Consider the following 19,548-nt stretch of genomic DNA (forward strand, 5'->3'; position numbering starts at 1 on the left):
TTTGGAGTGTTGGAACCTGACAGTATCCTCATAGTGTATAGATGGAGACCCTCTTCAAATAAATCTGCTGGTGGCCACGTCAGAGGAACAGCAGGTGGCAACTGACTTCAGGGAATGGGCCATCAGGAAGCAAAGACCTGCTGGGTAAAGCTCTGATAGGAAAGGCCCGAGAGCCTTCACCCAGAATGTCTCTTGCCACCGCTATGTCTTTGCAAGTTTGCTTACTGCCATTTTTCTCTGGTATCTGGCATGGTGTGAATGGGCATAGGGAGAGCCCCAGTGCCCTTAATGCAATGTGATTATTTCTGAGAAATATCCCATCCTACTGCGCATTTTTACCTGTGGGTTATTATGAAGATGATTTCCTAAGTGGTTTTGTTTAGCTGACGAGATGATTTATACAATAATAGTGTTAGAATAGGATTTTGACGACTGAGGGTCTTTAATATATATAGTCAGGCATTATGGTAAAGTTTAGCTTAGTAGGAAATTTAATATAGGTAAAGATAGGAGAAAATATTGTCCCCACTCATGATAAAACCAGGGCTTCAGAGGATAGAAAACAAGAGCAAGGAAATGTCACACAGCTAGCGTCTCTTGAGGAACCGTATAGACTGTGGTTTAGGTTAATGACTGAGGAAAGCAATGGAGTCCCAGAAGCCCAGCCTGCTAAAATTCTTTCAATCTTAATATTGAGAGATGTGCTCACAGGTTTTGGTGTGTATCATAGTTAAAACAAAACCTTAAAAATAACTTAAGACTACATTGAGGTGTTTTTGTTTAATAGCGTTGAGGTGACAAACCCAAAGATACAACATGAAATTTAGGAAAGGCACATAGTTGAGTCAGGGACTCATCTAGGTCAGGGAACAAGAACAAAGTAGTTCAATTATTATTAGCTGTCATGCCTTTCTTTCTAGATTTCTGGTCGGTGATCAAAGATGATGATTAATTCCTTGTACCCAATTCTGCCCTTAGTTTTCTGATATAAAAAACTGTTGATGAGAGGGCATGCACCCTGAGGATTTAAAGTAGAGATGACATTGTTTTTCACGTATCAAAGTTTAGATTTGTGATTCTTTTAAGATTTCTTATAAGATTTCCTTTTGAGATAAATAATAAAATAATTGGTCCTTTCTTGGCAAAATGCAAAATGTAAAATTGCAAAATGCAGCCTGCCAGTAAAAGAACTGGCTGAGAAAAATACTTTGCTTGCTTACACTTTGTTAATCTATAACTCGTTGTTTGGGTATAAACGTATATGGGTTCTTGAGACCTCTTGTTTTTCACCTGTAGTACATAAAATATTTGCTCATGTAAGGGATATGAAAAACATGCTGTCTTTTTAAGCTTGTATTCATTGTAATCATTCACTTGAAAAATGGAATGTAACAACATTGTAATTTTTATATTGCTTGAAAGATTTTGCTAGGGTATATAAGCTGTAAGAGGAAAAACAGTTAGAAGGAAAACGTCAAGAATGAGAAAAGGAAAACAGCAGAAAGACGTAGAAGGAAAGTTAGAAAGAAGACATCAAGATAGATAGAAGGGAAACAAACAAACAAAACTGAGTAGACAGAAAGAACAATAAAATGAAGAACTAAACTTTGGCCTCGGAAGAGACCTCGAGTATCTGCCTATTGCCGGTGGTCGTGTCAGAGGAGCAGCAGCTGACGACTGAAATTCAGGTGTCAGCCCCCAGGAAGCAAATCACTGATGGGTGAATCTTAGTTAGGCAAGACCCCAAGACCACAGACTCCAGAATGTCTTTTGCTTCTGTTGTGCCTTTACATGTTTGCCGCTGCCATCTTTCTCTGGTATCCGGCACGGTGTGAGTGGGTGTGGGGAGATTCCCACTGTCTGTAATGTAGTGTGTTTATCTCATGGAAATCCCATTCGACTGGGCACTTTTACCTGTGGACTGTTATGAGGATTATTTCTTCCTAAGCTGTACTGTCTGATAATAATTATGTTAGTTTGAATAGAGTTTTGATGATAAAAAAATAAAACAAGGAAGCATCACACAGTTAGAACAAGTGAGTTTCTACTGAGGAGCTGTAGAGACCGTGGTTCAGATTCATAATTAAAGAAAGCAACTGAGTCCCAGAAGCGTCATCAGCTTAAATTCTTCTCATCTTAATGTTGGGAGATGTGTTCACAGGTTTTGGAGTGCATTGTAGCTGAAACAAAACTTGAAAATAATTTAAGTTAGACTAAGATGTTTTTGTCAAATAGCTTTGAAGTGAAAAACCCGGAGTCAATTTGAAGTTTTAGAAAGGCTCACAGTTGAACGAGGAACTCGTTAAGGTCAGGGAACAAGAACAAAGCAGCCCAGTTATTATTAGCGGACATGCCTTTCTTGCTAGGGTTGGTTGGTGACCAAAGGTGGCGATTAATTTCTTGTACCCATTTTTGTCCTCTATCTCCTGGTATAAAACCCATTGATGAGTGGGTAGGCACCCTAAAGATTTAAAGTAGAGCTGACTGATTGATTTTCATGTATAAAAGTTTAGCTTTGTGATTCCTTTAAGAGTGCTTATAAGATTAACTTTTAAGATAAATAATAAAGTGATTACTTCTTCCTTTGTAACCACAACATGCAGCCTGCCAGTAAAAAAATGACTGAGGAAAAAAAATACTTCCTGCTTGCTCATACTCTGTTAATCTGTAACAAGTTGCTTAGATGTAAATGTATGTGGGTTCTTGGGATGACTTTGTTTTAATGTAAGGGTGATAAAAAAAAACATGTTTTTTTTTTACTTGTATTCATTGTAATTAATCACTTGGAAAATAGAATGCAACCATATTGTAATTTTTGTATTACCTGAAAGATTTTGCTGGGTGTATAAGATGTAAGAGAGAGAATAAAGATAGAGTTAGATAGAAGGAGAAGGAAAACATCAAGAATGAGAGAAGAAAATCACCAGGAAAATAAAGAATAAAGAAAATGCAAACGAATAATAGAGAAAGGGTCTAAAGGAAACCACCATCAACAGTATGTTGTGTCTTTTCCCTTAACCCCCTCAGATAAAAATGTCAGTACCTGCTGACTCCGGGGATTTTTTTTTTTTTTGAGCCCTGCGCTGCTGGAGGCTGGTCCCCCAGGCAGTGCTGGTCTGTCCACTGGTTCACCTGCTCTGCATCTCCTCCTCAGTTTCTCTGACCTGCTGAAGGCTTGCGTTCATCAGCATCCTCGGGGTGATCCTGCCATGTTGGAGATGTGTGTGTGTGTGTTTTCCTTTTCTCTCTGGCTCCTGAGTTTTACTCTCTCAGATAGAAAAGTCAAAGTCCACAGATTCTGTAGGCTCCCCTCAAGCCCTGTGCTGCTGGAGGCTGCTCCTCAAGACAGCAATATAAACGCCACCATCACCCCTGTCTCTATACTCTGGTACCACTTTAGCCCTTCCTGAGATTGAGTCCACGTGTGGTATCATTAGGCAGATTGCATACACATGTCTCAGAGGAGTGGCTAGAACACCAGCAAGGGTCTGCGGACTCTTTCCACCCTTCTGTTTGGGAACATTCACAGTCAGGGAGCCGCATTTGCTCAAAAGACCACATTCTACAGTAGTGTTCACTGTGGGCTAGGGGAGGCAACACGGCAGCGCTTGCTCCAACTCTCGCCTATAAGCAACACCTTTACAGACAAAGCTTAGCAGCTGTGGCCCATAAAACCTGGAGGAACATGCTAGAAGATCCATCAGGTCAAGTAGAAAGTAAACCCAGTCCGCGGTATTGGAGACATTGGCAGAATGATGTTTCAGAGCCTGGCAGGATTGTGGGAAGATGGATTGAGAGGTGCTTCTGGATGTGAACCAGTAAGCTGGGGCGCCGGTGGGGTGTGCATGGAGAACCTGGAGAGAGCTCTAAACCGACCTCTGAGGAGTGAGCCCTGAGCAAGGAGCCTCACAGTAGGAAACCTGAAGACTGAGGAATGGAAGCCAGGCCACTCAGAGCGTAGAAGCAGGGACAGAATCTGGGTCCATGGTAGGGCACAGGATGGAGCCCATAGGTGAAGGAAAAACCCTAGAGAACCCCAGTGTACCTCATAAGAAAATGGTGTTGGGAGCCGCTGAGTCTAGAGAACATAGGCTGTGCCGTTTTACGCCAGGTCACAGCGGGGGAGGGGGCTGCCATTTGGCATGGGGTCACAGCCTTGCAAACCCGCTGCGGAGAGCTGCAGCCTGGAGGGAGGGGAAGTGGAGCCTGGGGAGTTCTCTGTGCACACACGGAGGACAGGGGGACAAATGGGATACGTAACAGAAAAGCTTCCTGGAGGAGAGGGCAGTTCCTAACTGGAAGTGACGTCATAAGCTGAAAAGAAGCTAAGTTATAAAGCCAATTCCCCAGGGGTGGGAGGGAAGAAGGAAGGGTAGGTACCCGGAGAGACAGCTCATTGGTTATGAGCTTTGTTCTTGCAGAGGACCTGGGTTGGATTACTGAAATGGAGGCTCACAATTGTCCATGACTCCTGTTCCACTCATACACATAATATATAAAATAAAATAAGTAAACCTAAAAGAAGAGAAATGAATGGAGAATTTTATTTTATTCTCTGAACCCAAGTTGAGTTTTCCTTTTTTCACTTCCCTGTGTGTAGCTCTTACATCCATGGACCCCAGTATCCACCCCAGAGACAGAAGCAGCTGAGGAACAGAGTCAAGAAAAGCTTCTCCTGCTTAGTATCTGCTTAGTTGGATATCCGGTATCTCCAACCCCTCTGACATGAGCTAGCAGTGGGGACCAACCAGAGTCCTGATCCCACCAAACAGCAAGGCTAGAGCAAGGCGGGGCAAAGGCTTTATTGTCCCGATGAGGCCAAGAGTCAGCTGGCTGTGGGCAGCAGTCACAGAATTACTCTCAGAACACTTATGCTTTTCATAATTCTCTCCCAGGTACAACCTACCTAACGGGATTATTCAGCGTCCTACATCTGGGCCAGGCGTGGAGTCTAGACTCTTAGTGGGGGGGAGGGGGGGGAATAAGTACAAGTACCAGGAAAAATAGAAACTTGGTCGCAACAGTTAAGAGTTAGGTATTAATCATTACCAGTCTGGAAATGTATAAAAAAGAACCACTGTTCACATAAAAGTGATATGTAGACCTATTAGAAACTATTAGACTTATACCTGGGCAATACTATTTTAGGTTGGTATCTCACCCTCTACTAAGTGCAAAGATATAAAGGCATCGCACTATTAAAGGCTACAGGGTTTGAATGCCTTTCATGTTTGTAACCACTTGTCTGCTGCCAGCCTGGGCACAATATGAATAATAGCACGTGCCTGACTAGATAAAATCATTTGGCTTGCAATGTAAAAATCATGCGTAGATATGAGGTAAAGGTTAATTAATGGCAATAAAGGAGTGGGGAAGAGGAAAAGAAACTAAAATGAGTAAATGTTAATGATTTTTGGATAAGGAGAAATGAATTGAAACTGCTCTTGCTTAAACACATTAGAACTTGTATAAACAAAGAGAGCTCCAGCTACTCAGGGCCACTTGCCTGAATGACAATGGGAAGTCAGGGTCTTCTCTCTATCAACTCCGCACCTCCATCCTGCGTTCCAGAGCCAACATCTAACCTCTTGGGAGGAAGAGACAGGAGGACCAGAAGTTCAAAGCCATTCCCTGCTTCACACAGAGTCCAAGGAAGGCCTGAGCTGCATCCCATTTCAAAAGCAAAGCAGGGTCGATGAGATGCCTCAGAGGGTGAAGGCACTTGCTACTAAGACTGGGGACCCGAGTTTGATTCCCGGGACACACGTGACGGAAACAGGAGCAGCTTCCACTTGTTCTCTGACTCCCAGCCACACATGGCGTTAGCCATGGCACACACATGCACACAATTACACACACACATAAAAAGAAAGTGAAACAAAAGCAGGTTTTCAGATCCTGCACAGCTTACCATTTTCATGTTGACTCATCCTCCCAAGGTAGGATAAATGGTGGAAAATTAAGGGGACTCGGAAGGGAAAGAAACCACCCACTCGTAGAACTACTTTGTGCTTCTCTTGCTGACTCAGAGTCAAGACCTTCCAATTCATCTGACCGGTCGTACAGGCTTGGTTGGTTGCACACACCTTTAAATTCCAGCCCTTGGGAAGCAGAGGCAGGTGAATCTCTGTGATTTTGAGACCAGTCTGGTCTACATAGCAGGTTCCTGGACAGTCAGGACTACAAGACCTTGTCTCAACAAACAAACAAACAGACAGACAACAACAACAAAACCCACCTAAATTGCCTACACAGGTAAGATGTGTTTCGCTAAAGACATATCAAGCAAGGCTGTTAAAAGTAAGTCAGCTGTCTCCGCCTAGGACTGGAACATTTTCACCCTGCAACTCTCCATATCATTATTCCTCTCTCATCCCTAAATCTAGACAACACACCCCAAAAGCTGTCTTCCAGTTCCATGTTTTCCTTTTATTGAAAATAGTTTTTTTTTTCTCGTATGATATAGCCTCCCCTCCTCTACTCTTCCCAGTTTCTGCCCGCCTCCCCTCCTGTCTGGATCCAGCCCCTTTCTGTCTCTCATTAGAAAACAAACAGGCTTCTAAGGGAGAACAATAAGATAAAACAAATTATAATAAGCTAGAACAAAAACCAAGCACACACCAGAATAGGTTAAAACAATCAGAAGGAAAAAAGCCCAAGAAAAGGCACAAGAAGCAGGTATAGAAACAGAGACCCTCTGTTCACACACTCAGGAACTTCATGAAAACACTGAGCTAGAAGCCATAATATATCCACAAAGGTGTGGATGGATTGACTTTTCATTCTTCTTGTCCCTACTTATCCTTCTAGATTATGGTGCTATTTAAACATTAACTCACGTTTGTAAATAAAATTAATGTGTGGTATTTTACACGAGAATTTCAACGTGTGCTAAAATTAGACGTGGCTGTTTTGTACATGAGAGATGCTGTGAAATGATATAGAGTTTAACACATTGAAAATATTAAGATCACTTACTGGTGCTTGAAATAAAATGCTTTCCCATCACAAAAAGAAGAAAATGAAAACTAGTTTTTCTTACAAGCATGACTGTCTAAAGAACAAATTAAATACCTGTTTTTCTTTTAAAAAAAAACTTCCATTTCCTGCCTCAAGCTATTTATTTCTAGCAAGTGCTGTGCAATCAAGTTCTTCTCTTATGCATTCGAGTTTAAATTGGACCTAGTCCATAAATGTGGTTTGGCAGTTAAAAGAGCTGCTTGCTCTTGCGGAGGACCTGGGTTCAGTTTTCAGCACCCCCATGGTGACTCACGACTGTTTGTACCCCTAGTTCTGGAGGACCTGATGATTCTTTGGAACCCCAAGGGCTCCTGCTTACACTAATCTGAGTACATATATGCAGGTACACACACACTAAAATGAAATTCATACACACAGAAGGATGAAGGACGGGAAGAAGGCATCCTTTCCTCAATAGCCCCTGCACACCTCTGGCTCCTGCTTGTTTTCCAGATACCTCCAGCCTCTCGTGCTCGACTGTGCAACAGGATTTGGTTTCCTGGGCTCTAGCGGCAGCAGTTAAAGTTGCTCAGTTTCTTATATATTCACTCACCCTTTCCCTTCTGAAGGACGCTCCTAGTAAAACCCTTCCTAGCTTCTTATGCTCCCATCATTTAAAGGTTCTTGTGATATTTCTCAGTCGGTGTAGGCATTTATAATATGAAGAAATGTAAGCTTATAGGGAACACGGACAGAAAAATATCACAAAAAACTATCGTATCGCTGCACGGAAAGACAAGTGCATATGTTTGTGTAAGTGGACCCGAGGTCCCTGGAGATTAGGGTCAATCTCCGCCTTTCCTTTTCTAGCCTTGCTCCTTACATCAGTCCTCAGAACCAGCCACTTCCTGAATTTAGCATGCCTCCGTTGCTTAAAAGGTATTATCTGCATGGTTTAAAATTTATACAGGGTAATTTCAATTAAAAGTTAAGTTTCAAATCTATGTTCGGTACATTTTAGGTGAGGGAGTTAGACTGGGCCTTGCTAGGCAGTCAAGAAGGCCTGGAACTCACTGTGCAGCCTGGATGACCTGTAACTTACAACCTTCTCACCTTGTTACCCAGTGCAGTGTGGGAACCGTTCATACACACGGCACTGTGTATTTGGAGAAAATGGAAAAGCTACCCACCGTTTGAAGCTCCTCTATGCCAAGTAAGCAATGAGTCGAATTTAATTTGCCCATTTATGTTTCTACTGCCTGCTGAATAGACAGGTAGAGGGGCACGTGTTTGACCAAGATGCCCTCAATCATTTGTCTTATGCTTTCTTAGGTTTCATTAAAATTTAATAAAAAAAGTCTAAGATAAAACTCCATTTATGAAATGGAGGGAACTAGGAATTAAGGGATGTTTGTGCATAGTTGTTTGATTCTCCCACCCGACAGTCTGTGGGCTCCTGTGGCACCACCTCTATCCGAGCAAACTACACACCTTGCCTTTTGGAACTGTGAATCAAAACTATGCTGAAACTGGGCACGCTGGTTTGTACCTGAAATACCAGGATCTGGAGGCCGAGACAGGAGGATTACTGTAAATTTGAAGCTATCCCGGGCCATGTAGTGAGAACCTGTCTCAAACCACCCAAAACAAATCAGATACATCACCAAATTCCATTTCACCGGTTAGAAAGGCTACCATAAAGAAATCAAACAATATACGCTATTGACGGTGTATGGAGAGGAAGGAATCCTTATGCAGTGTTGCTAAGAATACAAATCAGTGTGGCCAAAATGGAAATCAGTATGAAAGTTCCTCAAAAAAAAAATGTAGAACTTCAATAGGGGCAAGCTCCCCATCAATTGAGCTATATCCTTTATAGTCCTTTGATTCCCATCCCTGGCCTAGTTTAGATATGTACTGTGTTTGTGGCTGAAGATGGAACTTTGAATCTCTTTTTAATTTCTTATTTCTCAGTTCTAGTTTGTTACATGTCTCCCCCCACCTTTAATAAGAGCGCAAAGAAAACTCCACCAGAGTCTTTGAGCAATGCCTCTCCCATCATTCTGTCTGGAAAGAGCACACAACATTGTTTTCAGATTCTGCAGAAATACGGGTTTTGCAAAAAAGTAGGTGTCTCATCCCAAACACACAGTCTTTACATTTATCCCCAAAGGAAACTAACCACCGTCACTCCTAGACACTGAATCACGATAGAGACACCTCTGTTAAGACAGTATCTAAGGTACTTGATTGTGACCTTCACGTTCACAATCACACAGACTTTGCAGAGTGGCGTCGATGTGTCCCAAGCTTGGGATGGGAACATGAAACGAGGGGCAGCTTTGCTTTCCTGGTCACCAGCATCGTCTCTTTATCACCAAAATATCCTCCCGTTTAAGGTGAAGGTCGGAGCAGGGAATGCGGTGTCTCACAGCGAGCTCGTCTCCGAATTGAAGTGTCTGCAGTGGGCACATCTGGCGATGAGGTCGTCTCATAATGAGCGCCTCTTCCACATCACCAGGTGTGTCCACTGCGGACGCTGCCATACGATGCTCATCCTTTCTCTACAGTGCCATCTGCTGCCACCTTCTCACATTGCAGTCTTCCCTGAGAGACCTTGCCCGAAGAGATGAAGGGAAAGCTGAGCCCTCTGTGGAAATACACTAAAGGATGGGATCAGAAATCTTTTGCATCCAGTCTTACCTAATAGGATGCACACTGAGCGGCATGACGGGGGCATCGGGGAAAATTGAGCAGAACAAAACTTAAATGCCAGGCACAGTGGTGCATACCTATGGTCTCAGTTACTCAAAATTGTGAGACAGGAGGATCACTTGAACCTAGGAGTTCTTAGACTACTCAAAAATGGTGGCTCCTGCCTGTAATCCCTACACCCAGGAGACTAAAGCAGGAGGAGAGTAAATTTAGAGCCAGAGGGGATGCCCAAGCAAGTTATAGGCTATCTTGGACTAAATAGTGAGACCCTGTCTCAAAAACAAAACAAAACAAAAACCTCTATATAGATGGATAGATCATTGATAATTGACAGAAGATATAGACTAGATTAAGTAAGTAGATTATCAGTGATAGAAAGTAAATGATGGAACATGAATAGTAACTAAAATATAGATGGATGGATGGATGGATGGATGGATGGATGGATGGATAGATAGATGGATGGATAGGTGGATGGATAGATAGGTGGATAGATAGATAGATAGATAGATAGATAGATAGATAGATAGATAGATAGATAGATAGATGGATAGAAGATTAGCAGATGTTAGATAAGGACTAGTGAAGTCCAGTTTTACACTGTGTGGTCATAAACCTTTCTGTTACTCATATCTGAACTTACTGTAGGCATGTAGATGTCTAAGAAGAAGATGTTCCAGACCTATGTTCAGGAAATGCTGAAATCCAGAAGATTGGTCAGGCTGTAAGAACGTCACATGTAAAATGGGGAAGTGGAGGCACACATCCCATCTCTGGAGTCCTTGGAAGGGCAGAGTCAGGACACTGAGTGTGACACAGTGGTGAGAACTGAGGTGGAGGTGGTGACTAGGAAATGACGCTTTATGGTGGTCCCAGGGAGAACCCCAGCTTTACCCTAAATGATAGAGCAGATCACTGCGCAGGTTTGAACAGAGGAATGCCGGAACCACACTTAGACTTGTGCTGGGCCGTGAAAAGAGCAGTGAGGTGAGATAACCAGAGAGCTTGCCGCAGAAGCAGAAGGAAGAGATTCCAGACTCTGCTGTCTGTAAAGAGAGAGAAGAAAGTATCAGAGGATAGATCACATACTGACTGAGAGGAGAGACGTAAAGAATGGCTCAAGGAGCCAGGCCTGGAAGGAGGAAGGTGGAGGAGGAGGGTCAGGATTTCAAGGTCATCCTCAGCTACAGATAAAGTTTGTGGTCAACCTGTGCTCTGTGAAACCCTGCCTCAAAAACCCAAAAGGCAAGAAGCAAAACAAAACAGCGGTGTGTGGTTATGTCTGGCTAGGTATGGTGGCATATGGCTGTAAACCCCGCACTCTAGAGTTAGAACAGGAACACCTTGAGTCTGAGGCCAGAATAAACCACAGGTCCCATGACAAAAAATGTTGAAAGGAAAAAAGGAAAGAAAAAAAAGAGAAGATTCCAGGATCCTAGAAGATGGTCAGCTCACACCAGGAAGAGCGTCTGTAATGGCAAGCTTCCTCAAGTAACAACCTTAAAAGGGTAGGCAGGAGCTCATGGTTGCAGCTTGGGCTGGAACAACTAGCAGATGATTGGTGGTCTGAGAGAGGGGGAGACAGTTTTCTGCGATGGGTACAGTCCCTGGGAAGTAGCCCATACTCCAGCGGAATATACGGGCAGTACAAATTGGTCTCAAGAGGCACAAAAAGGGCAAAATGTTGGACGGGTAGGAGGAGGAGATATTTGGGAAGAATCAGGGGGCAAGAGTGGATATGATCAAAATGCATTATTCAAACGTCTCAAAAATAAATTCTTAAAAAGTGAATAAGACCATCAAACATAAGCCTCTTGGACTGTAGGAATGGTCTAGTTAGGGCAAGAGATCGCTCATCGAAGGTTCTAAATGGAGAAAATACAAATCTAAACTGAGATGTGGGAACACATCTAAACTGAGTATGTCGCCAAGAGGATCCCAAGCTTAACGGAAGCCACCAAGGAGAGCATCATCGCAAGTCTCATCCACCAAGGTGCAGAGACACCTAGATTGTGATGGCAGGGGCCAGATTACACCAAGCGTTGGCCACAGACCTAGGCAAGCACTGTTCATGTGGTATTGGATGTTCAGATTGCATAATGCAAGAATAAGGGTGGCGTGTAGGTTTGCACTAAGATTTCAGAGAGTCCATGAACGAATATTGTATGGCTGGGTAGGATTCACTGGGAAGAGGAGGCTCATGAGCAGTCACTGCACAAAGCTGTGAAGGGAAAACCAATATTGTAATCTTCTCCCTGGGAGTGTTTTTGCCATTGTTTGCATAGGAGTACTGAATGGATACCACATATTTTGGTATGTTTCCTTTATTTTACGCTAAAATTAAATACCTGAAGAAATCAAAGAGAAAATATTAGAGATGTGTTATGAAGGAGCAGAGGGGCTGAAACATGATTTGCTTAGGACAGAACTTGATAGAATGGAGGGCAGAGTTAAAACAAAATAGAGAAGACCAGAGGTTGAACTGGGCCAGACAATGGACACGGACGGGGGCCTTCTGTGGATTTTCAAATTTTATCCATATAGAAATCTTCCACTAGACAGCAATCTGCACGCTGAATTAGACATTCTTTATAGCAAAACAGCAACTGGTATATCATATGAGCCGCATATTGAGATGTCAGCACAGTGGGGACTTGGATTAGCAGAAGGTGGTCCTAGTAAAACAGGCCACGTAATCATTTGAGTGGAGGTCAACTAAAACTGAAAAAATTAAGATAGTCTCATAGTATTTATTGTGTTTCATTCTATTAAAGGTGAGTGAGCAGGGTGGCACTTGGGAGGCAGAGGCAGGCAAATTTCTGTGAGTTCGGTGCAGTCTGGGCTATAAGAGCTAATTCCAGGACAGGCTCCAAAGCTACAGAGAAACCACATTTTGACAGAAGAAGAAGAAAGAGGAGGAGAAGGAGGAAAATAAGAAGAAGAAAAGAAGGAGAAGAAGAAAAGAAGAAGAAGAAGAGGAGGAGGAGGAGGAGGAAGAGGAGGAGGAGGAGATAATAGCATCACCTAGGATGAACATTCTGGAGCTTTAGCCCAAGTAGAAAACCCTACTTGGGGTCCATGGGTCCATGCTCTCTGAGGTGAGGGTCTCAGGAGTCTGGGTTTGATCCAGTGATGGCATGGGCAGGATGGATGCAGGTCACCAGGGAGGAAATTGAGTGAACCTGAGGAGATGCTTGTGGCTCTCCGGGGGCACTTTCTGAATTACTACGCAGGCCTGTGTGACTCAGCCCTCAGTAGCCAACTGTAGTCACACACTGCAAGCTCTATTCTGGCCCCTGCTCTAGTCAGAAAGGCAGGCAGACTATGGACAGTGTCACTGCCCTGTCACGCAGGCTGAGGTAAGAGGTGCTGGGGGTCTCCCCATCCTCAGCCTGCATCGAGGTGAGTAGGGGCTCCTGGGATAGGTATTCTCTATGCCTGGTCCTGGAAATGCAGGTCGAGATTGTCCCCTTTGAAGTGGGGGCTGAAACAATTTGTGACAGGTGACATGTGACATGTGCAGGGTCTTGACTCCCTGGGGTCTCTGCACACCAACCTGCACAGTGACGCAAATGTCAAGGTGGAGCAAACTAAGGAAAAGACGATGAGCCACAGACCTGGGTGCGGTCTTCACAGGGTTGGCTCACCCTGAAAATTCCCTAGACTGTTGCCTCTGTAATGATGGAATGATAACTGGACAGGGATGGGTCTGGATGAGGACACCACACAGTGACCATGACTTCCCCACAGGCCCCATTCTTTCCAGAGACTGCACTGTGGCAGACGGAATGCTGACCTTCCCCTCCCCATCCCTGCAAGACAGAAACCACTGCACTAAAACGAACTAGTGTAAACTAGGAAGAGGCTCCTGTCTCTCAGGAGCCATCAGCAATGAGTATGAGCATCAGTAGGAAGAAGGTTTGCTTTGCAAGAAAAAATAAGATAAAATGACATTTATTACCAGGAAATCACAGGGGAAACAACGGCTGGGCAGATGGGGCATCGTATGGAGTAGTTCATGATGCGCAAAGACCATGGTGGCCTGAGTCACCTGCTCCTAGACCTATGCTGGTAAGGTCTGTTTGGGGTGACTGCTCCTTGTCTCCAGTTCCCCTGTATGTGACTGGATGGTTGTGGAACTGGTTGAGGGGGCCACAGCCCATTCCTTTCTTTGTACTTTGGTGTGGGTCACAGGCTCTATGGACAACACCTGATGGAAGTTTGTCTCCAACATCTCTGTGCATAAACACATGGTTGTGTCCTTGGGGCTGGTATGTGGACAGCAGCGCATTCCACTCTTCGTTCTGATTTGATCTGAGTCATAGGTTCTCGGGGCACCGACACCTAACTGCTGCTTGTCTCCAGTTTCCCCGTGCCTACATGGATGGTTGTTTCCCTTGGGAGAGGGGAGTTGCTCACAGCCCATTCCTCTCTTCACGCTGTTCTGATGTGGAACACAGGTTTCCTGGGTAGCAATACCTGACTGATGTTTGTCCCCGATCACCTTGTTCCTGAATGTGTGGCTCTGAGCCATGGGGCTGGTATGGGGACCAGAGCTTATTTTCTCTGGTCTGCTTATTTTCTTTGGTTCATAGATGCCCTCAGGAAAATGAAAAAAAGAGTCTCTCAGCTGGGGTATCAGTGGTTCCGCTTTGCACCATTGCGCCTCTGATGGGTGCCCTACCTTAAGGCCCAGCCAGTTCACCAGGAGCTGTACGACATTGTTCATGAGAGATTGCACTTCAGTTGCCCTGCTGTAGATGAGCTTTTCTTTTGTGTCTGACTCCTCCTGGGTCATCGTAGATGATGGCGGGGAGCTTTCTTTCTTCAGAGAATCCTCCTGCCCCTTGTCTTTTGTGCTGAGGTCGAGATATTGTAGAATAATCCTTATGATATTCTTCAGATAACTTTCTTGAGGGGTCTGTTTTATTCCTGGCATATCAAGAGAAGGCTCAGTCTTGGTCGTGGCTGTATCCTTGAACCAGGTGGAGCTCGGAGTAGAGGGAGTCCCTCTCCCTGGCTGTTCTTCCTGGCTTAAGGCTCTGGATCTCATAAATTCCTCCCTCTCTTCGTTGGGATGAAACACCTTGTGATTCTTTGCTTGAATTTTATCCTTGGGAACTCTGAAGTCCTGGGTCCTCTGGCTGTGATCTCTCCTTACGAAGACATCACCCAGGCTCTGGGAAGTCTTGGGTTTTTTGGTTCTATTCTGGAAGCTGGGAAACAGGTGCTCTGAAGGCAAGCTCACTGAACTGGAGCTGTCTGGACGATGGCCCACAGACCAGGACTGTGGTTGCTTGCTTGATCTGAAGTCAGTCTCACTATATACTGGTGTTTTTAGAGCTGAGTCTCCTGAGTGCCTTGGAGTGGGTGTTTGAAAATGGCCTGGACTTCTGTTGGCCTCTGGAGACTCAAAGACCCTGAGATAGATATTGATGACTTGGCTACTGGGAAACTCCGTGGATTCCAGACTCACTTTCCATACAGGAGGGGTCCCTTCTTTCTCCTTCGACCTATTGATTTGTTTGACCACTGAAGGTGGGATCCTTTCCTGAGGGCCCAGCATTGTCCCACTCCAGTAGGGATGTCCTGAGGCCATGTTCTCAAACTTCATCCGTGCTGCAGGTTTGTAAATTCTTGGGCTGGTCCTTGGTTGCACGCTGCTTCTTCCAATCCCTCGGACAGTCCTGTTCTGCTGGCTTTTTGTCTGGAAGCAGAAAGCCTGGACCTTAGTGCCCAGGTAGCTCTTCCGTGTATGTGGAAGGGCCTTGGACGGCCCATGGCTGGCAGCTGGTGGAGGGGCTCTCTGTATCACCTGAACCTGTGAAGGTGAGTGTGCAAGCAGAGGACTCCGCAGCCTGGCAGTTGACACAGTTTCTACCCTTGTCCCTCCTGGATCTCGGTGATGCAATTTTTCTAAGATCATGGCAGCCTTGGAATAGTATTCAGCCTTAGAAACAGAGGTGGGTGAGGAGGGATACACAGGCTGGGGAAGGGATGAGGCTGGAATCCCTGGCATGGTGAGATCCCCTGACTCAAGAGTCTGTAGATATGGTCTCCTACTTCGTTTTATAGGAAGCTGCGTGATGTTTGATTCCAGCTTCATCTGAGTCTGTGGGTCGAGGAAGGAAAGGTCCTGGACGGTGTTCACATAGGACTGCTGATCTGTCCTCAGTGCAGGCTTTCTGGGTTCCAGGCCTTTCCCAGGGCTCCTGCTTGATGTGCAAGGAAAATCGTTGGCACTTAAACTGGGGCCCTTTTTGATGGGGTTGTGCATGTCACATGCTTCTGACTTCTTTAAGGGTATCGCCGAGGACACAGACCCTATCATCTGGCTCAGCTTGCAGCTTTTGGAGTCAAGGGTGGGCTGAGGGAGTTCAGGCTTGTTCTTGGGCTGGCAAGGACTGTTGGCTGGGAAATGTTCCCACAGCTGTGTCAGTTCCGGGGATGAGAGGACCGTGAAGGGGGAGCCTCGTATTTCTCTCACCTCAGTCACCTTGTCTTCACTCTGTGTCCCCTTATGGTGCTGGAGGAACTGACAATGCTCAGCAAGGATGGAGGCTGACCTGACAGGTTCAGTGGTCAGGGTGCCATTGGGCAAGTTGTGAATGGGCCGGCTAATGCCTGCTTGCTGTTTTGGGGCACTAGAGTCTAAAGTGTCTTTCCACTCCAGATCCTGGTTTTCAATTGGTAGGGATACCGGTATCTTTGTCTCACTGGTAGAATAATCTTTTACACAGACCCTACTTCTACTTCGATTTAGTGTAGAGCTTGGGAGGCTGCCCAGTGTCTGGGCTTCTTTCACACCTGTCAAGCTTGGTGTCACGGGTTGGTGGGGCAAGGGCTGGGCCTGAGGAATCTGTGGAGGTCCCTGAGCCATGGGGAAAGCTGGGAAAGGACCACATGCATCACTGAACCTCATGGTTTTAGGTCTCTTGGAGACCCAGGCAGAAACCACCACTGACTCAGAAAGCATGAAGGACATGCCCCAGAAAATCTGGCTAAATTTCCTCTGTATAAGATTCTCGACGAACTTGAAGTAAGACAACAGCTGAGAGAGGGGAAGCTGATCCAGTTTCTTATCAGTGGTCCAAGGAGGGCATGGCATGGAGTCCAATAAAGGATCCTTGATGGGGCTGCAGAAAACAGGAAGCAAAAGCATCGGCTCCAAGCAGAAGGTACAGATGCCAATCAGGCTGTATAAATACGGCACTGTAGCCCATAGTCATTCCACTGCCTCCACCTCCCATATCCTTTATTATCTCATCCAACAGGATGAGCTATAGAACCCAACTCCACCCTGTACTGTATCTCCAGTACAAAGATCCTCAGACCCCTAGCTCGCATCCTGGTTGGTATAAATTAATTCGCAAGAGGTAGATTTCTTACATTTCCACAGGTCGTGATGTGTTCTGGGTCTCTTCCACATTCTTTCTGCCATCTCTGCCACCTGGAAGTGGTTGTACAGGATGAAGGAGAGGACCGAGATCTCACAGAAGAGTGCGGCACCCCTCTTAGAGACCTCCCATGCTAGGACTTTACTGCCCCACCTCCAGAGTCCAAGCACAGAGAGCACTGAGAATGAGCAAGTGGCACGGAGGGACCACATCTCTTCATTTACACTTTCCTTGTTCCTCCTCCCCTGCCATTCCCCATATGACACTGTGAGGACACAGGATCAGTCATCTGAAAGAGGAGTGGGCCTGAGGGAATTGCAGCTACCTGCTCTCAGGCAGACCTGAGAGTCCCCCCTACAGGGACACAGCATCACAGCTGCCTTGAACCACACCCATCACCCCTGGTCCATGGGCAGCACTCAACTCCAGGCCAAGCTTCCTTCTTTCACAGGACCTGGGGAGTTTCCCTGATTCTGATTTCCTTCCCAGAAGCCTCCTCTTCTCAGTGCTCTGCATCCTGTATCTCAAAAGCATGGCTCTCATCATGATCTCATCAGTGAGGCCAGGGCAGAAGGAATTGCCTCTCCAGAGGGAAACAGAAGCCTACCTTTTGCAGAAACATTTTTCTTCCTTGTCCTGCTCCGCCCCCTCCTCACCACCTGACAGTGAGAAAGGACAGAAATGAGCTGGGCCCATTCTTCCTCTCTCTGGTGGACAAGCTGCCTGCCTCCTGTGCTGGTGGAGAACACAAAATCCACATTTCCCGGAGAGCTTTCTCTCATCCAACCTTGACTCAGTTGTTCTATGCATAAACAGATTTCCCCTTGGCGTTGTTGGAAAACACAAGAAGGGGCTGTCTATGCCACTCTTACATGGATGTCCTCAGTCAGTGTCCCTCAGATAGGATCCTACCCAAGGGTGAGCTCTGCTGCTGCCTCTAGGCTGTTGGGTAAGGTCACTTCCCCAGACCTGAGGTGACTCAAACCCTGGTCTGAGGCCCTTGGTCTCACCACCCCCTTCACATCAGCTCAACACACACAAAACACGGGCTTGAACAGAGGACAGATGACTTCTTTCTCGGAGCCTGTGCTATCCCTAAAGTCCCCTCCATCTCAGCAATGCAGTCTGCCCACGGAGCCAGTCTTCCTTAGTGGCCTCTCAGCCACACCACACAGAGAGCTTCAGGCACACACCTCAAGCCTCCCCTCCCCCCCGCACCCCGTTCCCTACTTTCCAGCCCCTGCAGATGAGGTGCTGCTGTTTCTGGAGAGTTCCTCTCCGCTGTCTCTCTGCTTGACTAGGAAAAGGGGAAGTAACAGTAGTGAGCAACAGACTGAACACACTCCATTGTGTTTCAGCCAAGGCTTTTCTCACCTTTGGGGGGTTCCTTCTGCTCCCAGGTGGTGGTGATGCTGGGTACTTCTTCAGGAAGGGGATCAGGAGCAAGAAGAGCCCCGCTCCACACATAACACCAAAGATCATGTCCGTGGCCATGACAATGGAGCTGAGGCTCATCCAGTAGTCACTAATGCTGCTCAGCTGAAAGAGAGAATTCTCCATCTTCTAATTTGCCCTGTTGTCCTCAAGCCACTGAGTCCTGGGAGTCCAGCAGGAGGCTTGTCAGGCCATCTCATCACACAGCTGTGGCCTCCTCATCACAAAGGGCTCCTGGCAGGAGGGAGGGAGCCACACCCCCTCCCCAGCCTCAAGCCCAACAGACCCTCCTGCCTCCTGGTTTCCCTGCTCCCTCCTTCCAAGTCCTCCTGCTGAAACAGTCTGAGACAAACCTTCCTCCATGTTTGGTTCCTTGCCCCTGAGCCCTAGAATTTCTCTGTCTCCTGGAAGATGCCTACTTGAATCCATCAGGTTCACAGTTTTTGAGAGATTGGGCTTCTCTGTGGAACTTGAGTTGTGTCTTATGGATTATTGCTCTCAGGGTGTCTTCTCTGCATATCCATGTCTGTTCATTATGAGGTCATTCCTTGCCTCAAGTCAGACATGGAACTTCCTTTTGTCTCACACTTATTTAGCATTGCCAATTTGCAATAAAACTGAAAAGAATATAATTTTAATTTACTAATAGAATTAAAATTACTAATACATTAATAGAATGTCACTGCTAGCAGAAATTCAGTGCTCTATCATAAGAATGCATGTGGCTAATTCATTAAGGTCTTTTTTGCACCTAGTTGTCTTGCAATTGGGAGTATTGCTACAGTCAGAATGTATGTGTGGGCATCTCTTTGGCAGGATGTGGACAGCATCCTCGGAGTCTATGCTCAGGAATGACAGACCTGGGCCTATGGCAGTTCTGTTTTTAGGAACCTCTATGCTGGTTTCCACCATGCCGCTCCATTTACACACCCAATAGCAGCACTGAGGGTCCATTCCCCACACCCTTGACAGAATTTCTCACTTGTTGTCTGACCTCAGACATTGTGGTTTAGATGAGATGGAATCTCAAAGTGGCCTTAAC

At 45.7% G+C, this 19,548-nt stretch overlaps 1 protein-coding gene across 1 annotated transcript; it reads right to left on the reverse strand.

Annotated features, from left to right (window-relative positions):
- Positions 1–13,691: 13,691 nt before the first annotated feature.
- On the reverse strand, positions 13,692–18,632 carry LOC142849030 (uncharacterized). The gene is given in 8 exon segments (XM_075971150.1): positions 13,692–13,936; positions 13,939–15,642; positions 15,727–16,811; positions 17,065–17,125; positions 17,297–17,337; positions 17,680–17,731; positions 18,303–18,369; positions 18,447–18,632. Coding segments are annotated over 8 exon segments (3,441 nt in total).
- Positions 18,633–19,548: the final 916 nt, after the last annotated feature.

This window comes from Microtus pennsylvanicus, chromosome 4 (assembly GCF_037038515.1).
Source record: "Microtus pennsylvanicus isolate mMicPen1 chromosome 4, mMicPen1.hap1, whole genome shotgun sequence".
NCBI lineage: Eukaryota > Metazoa > Chordata > Mammalia > Rodentia > Cricetidae > Microtus > Microtus pennsylvanicus.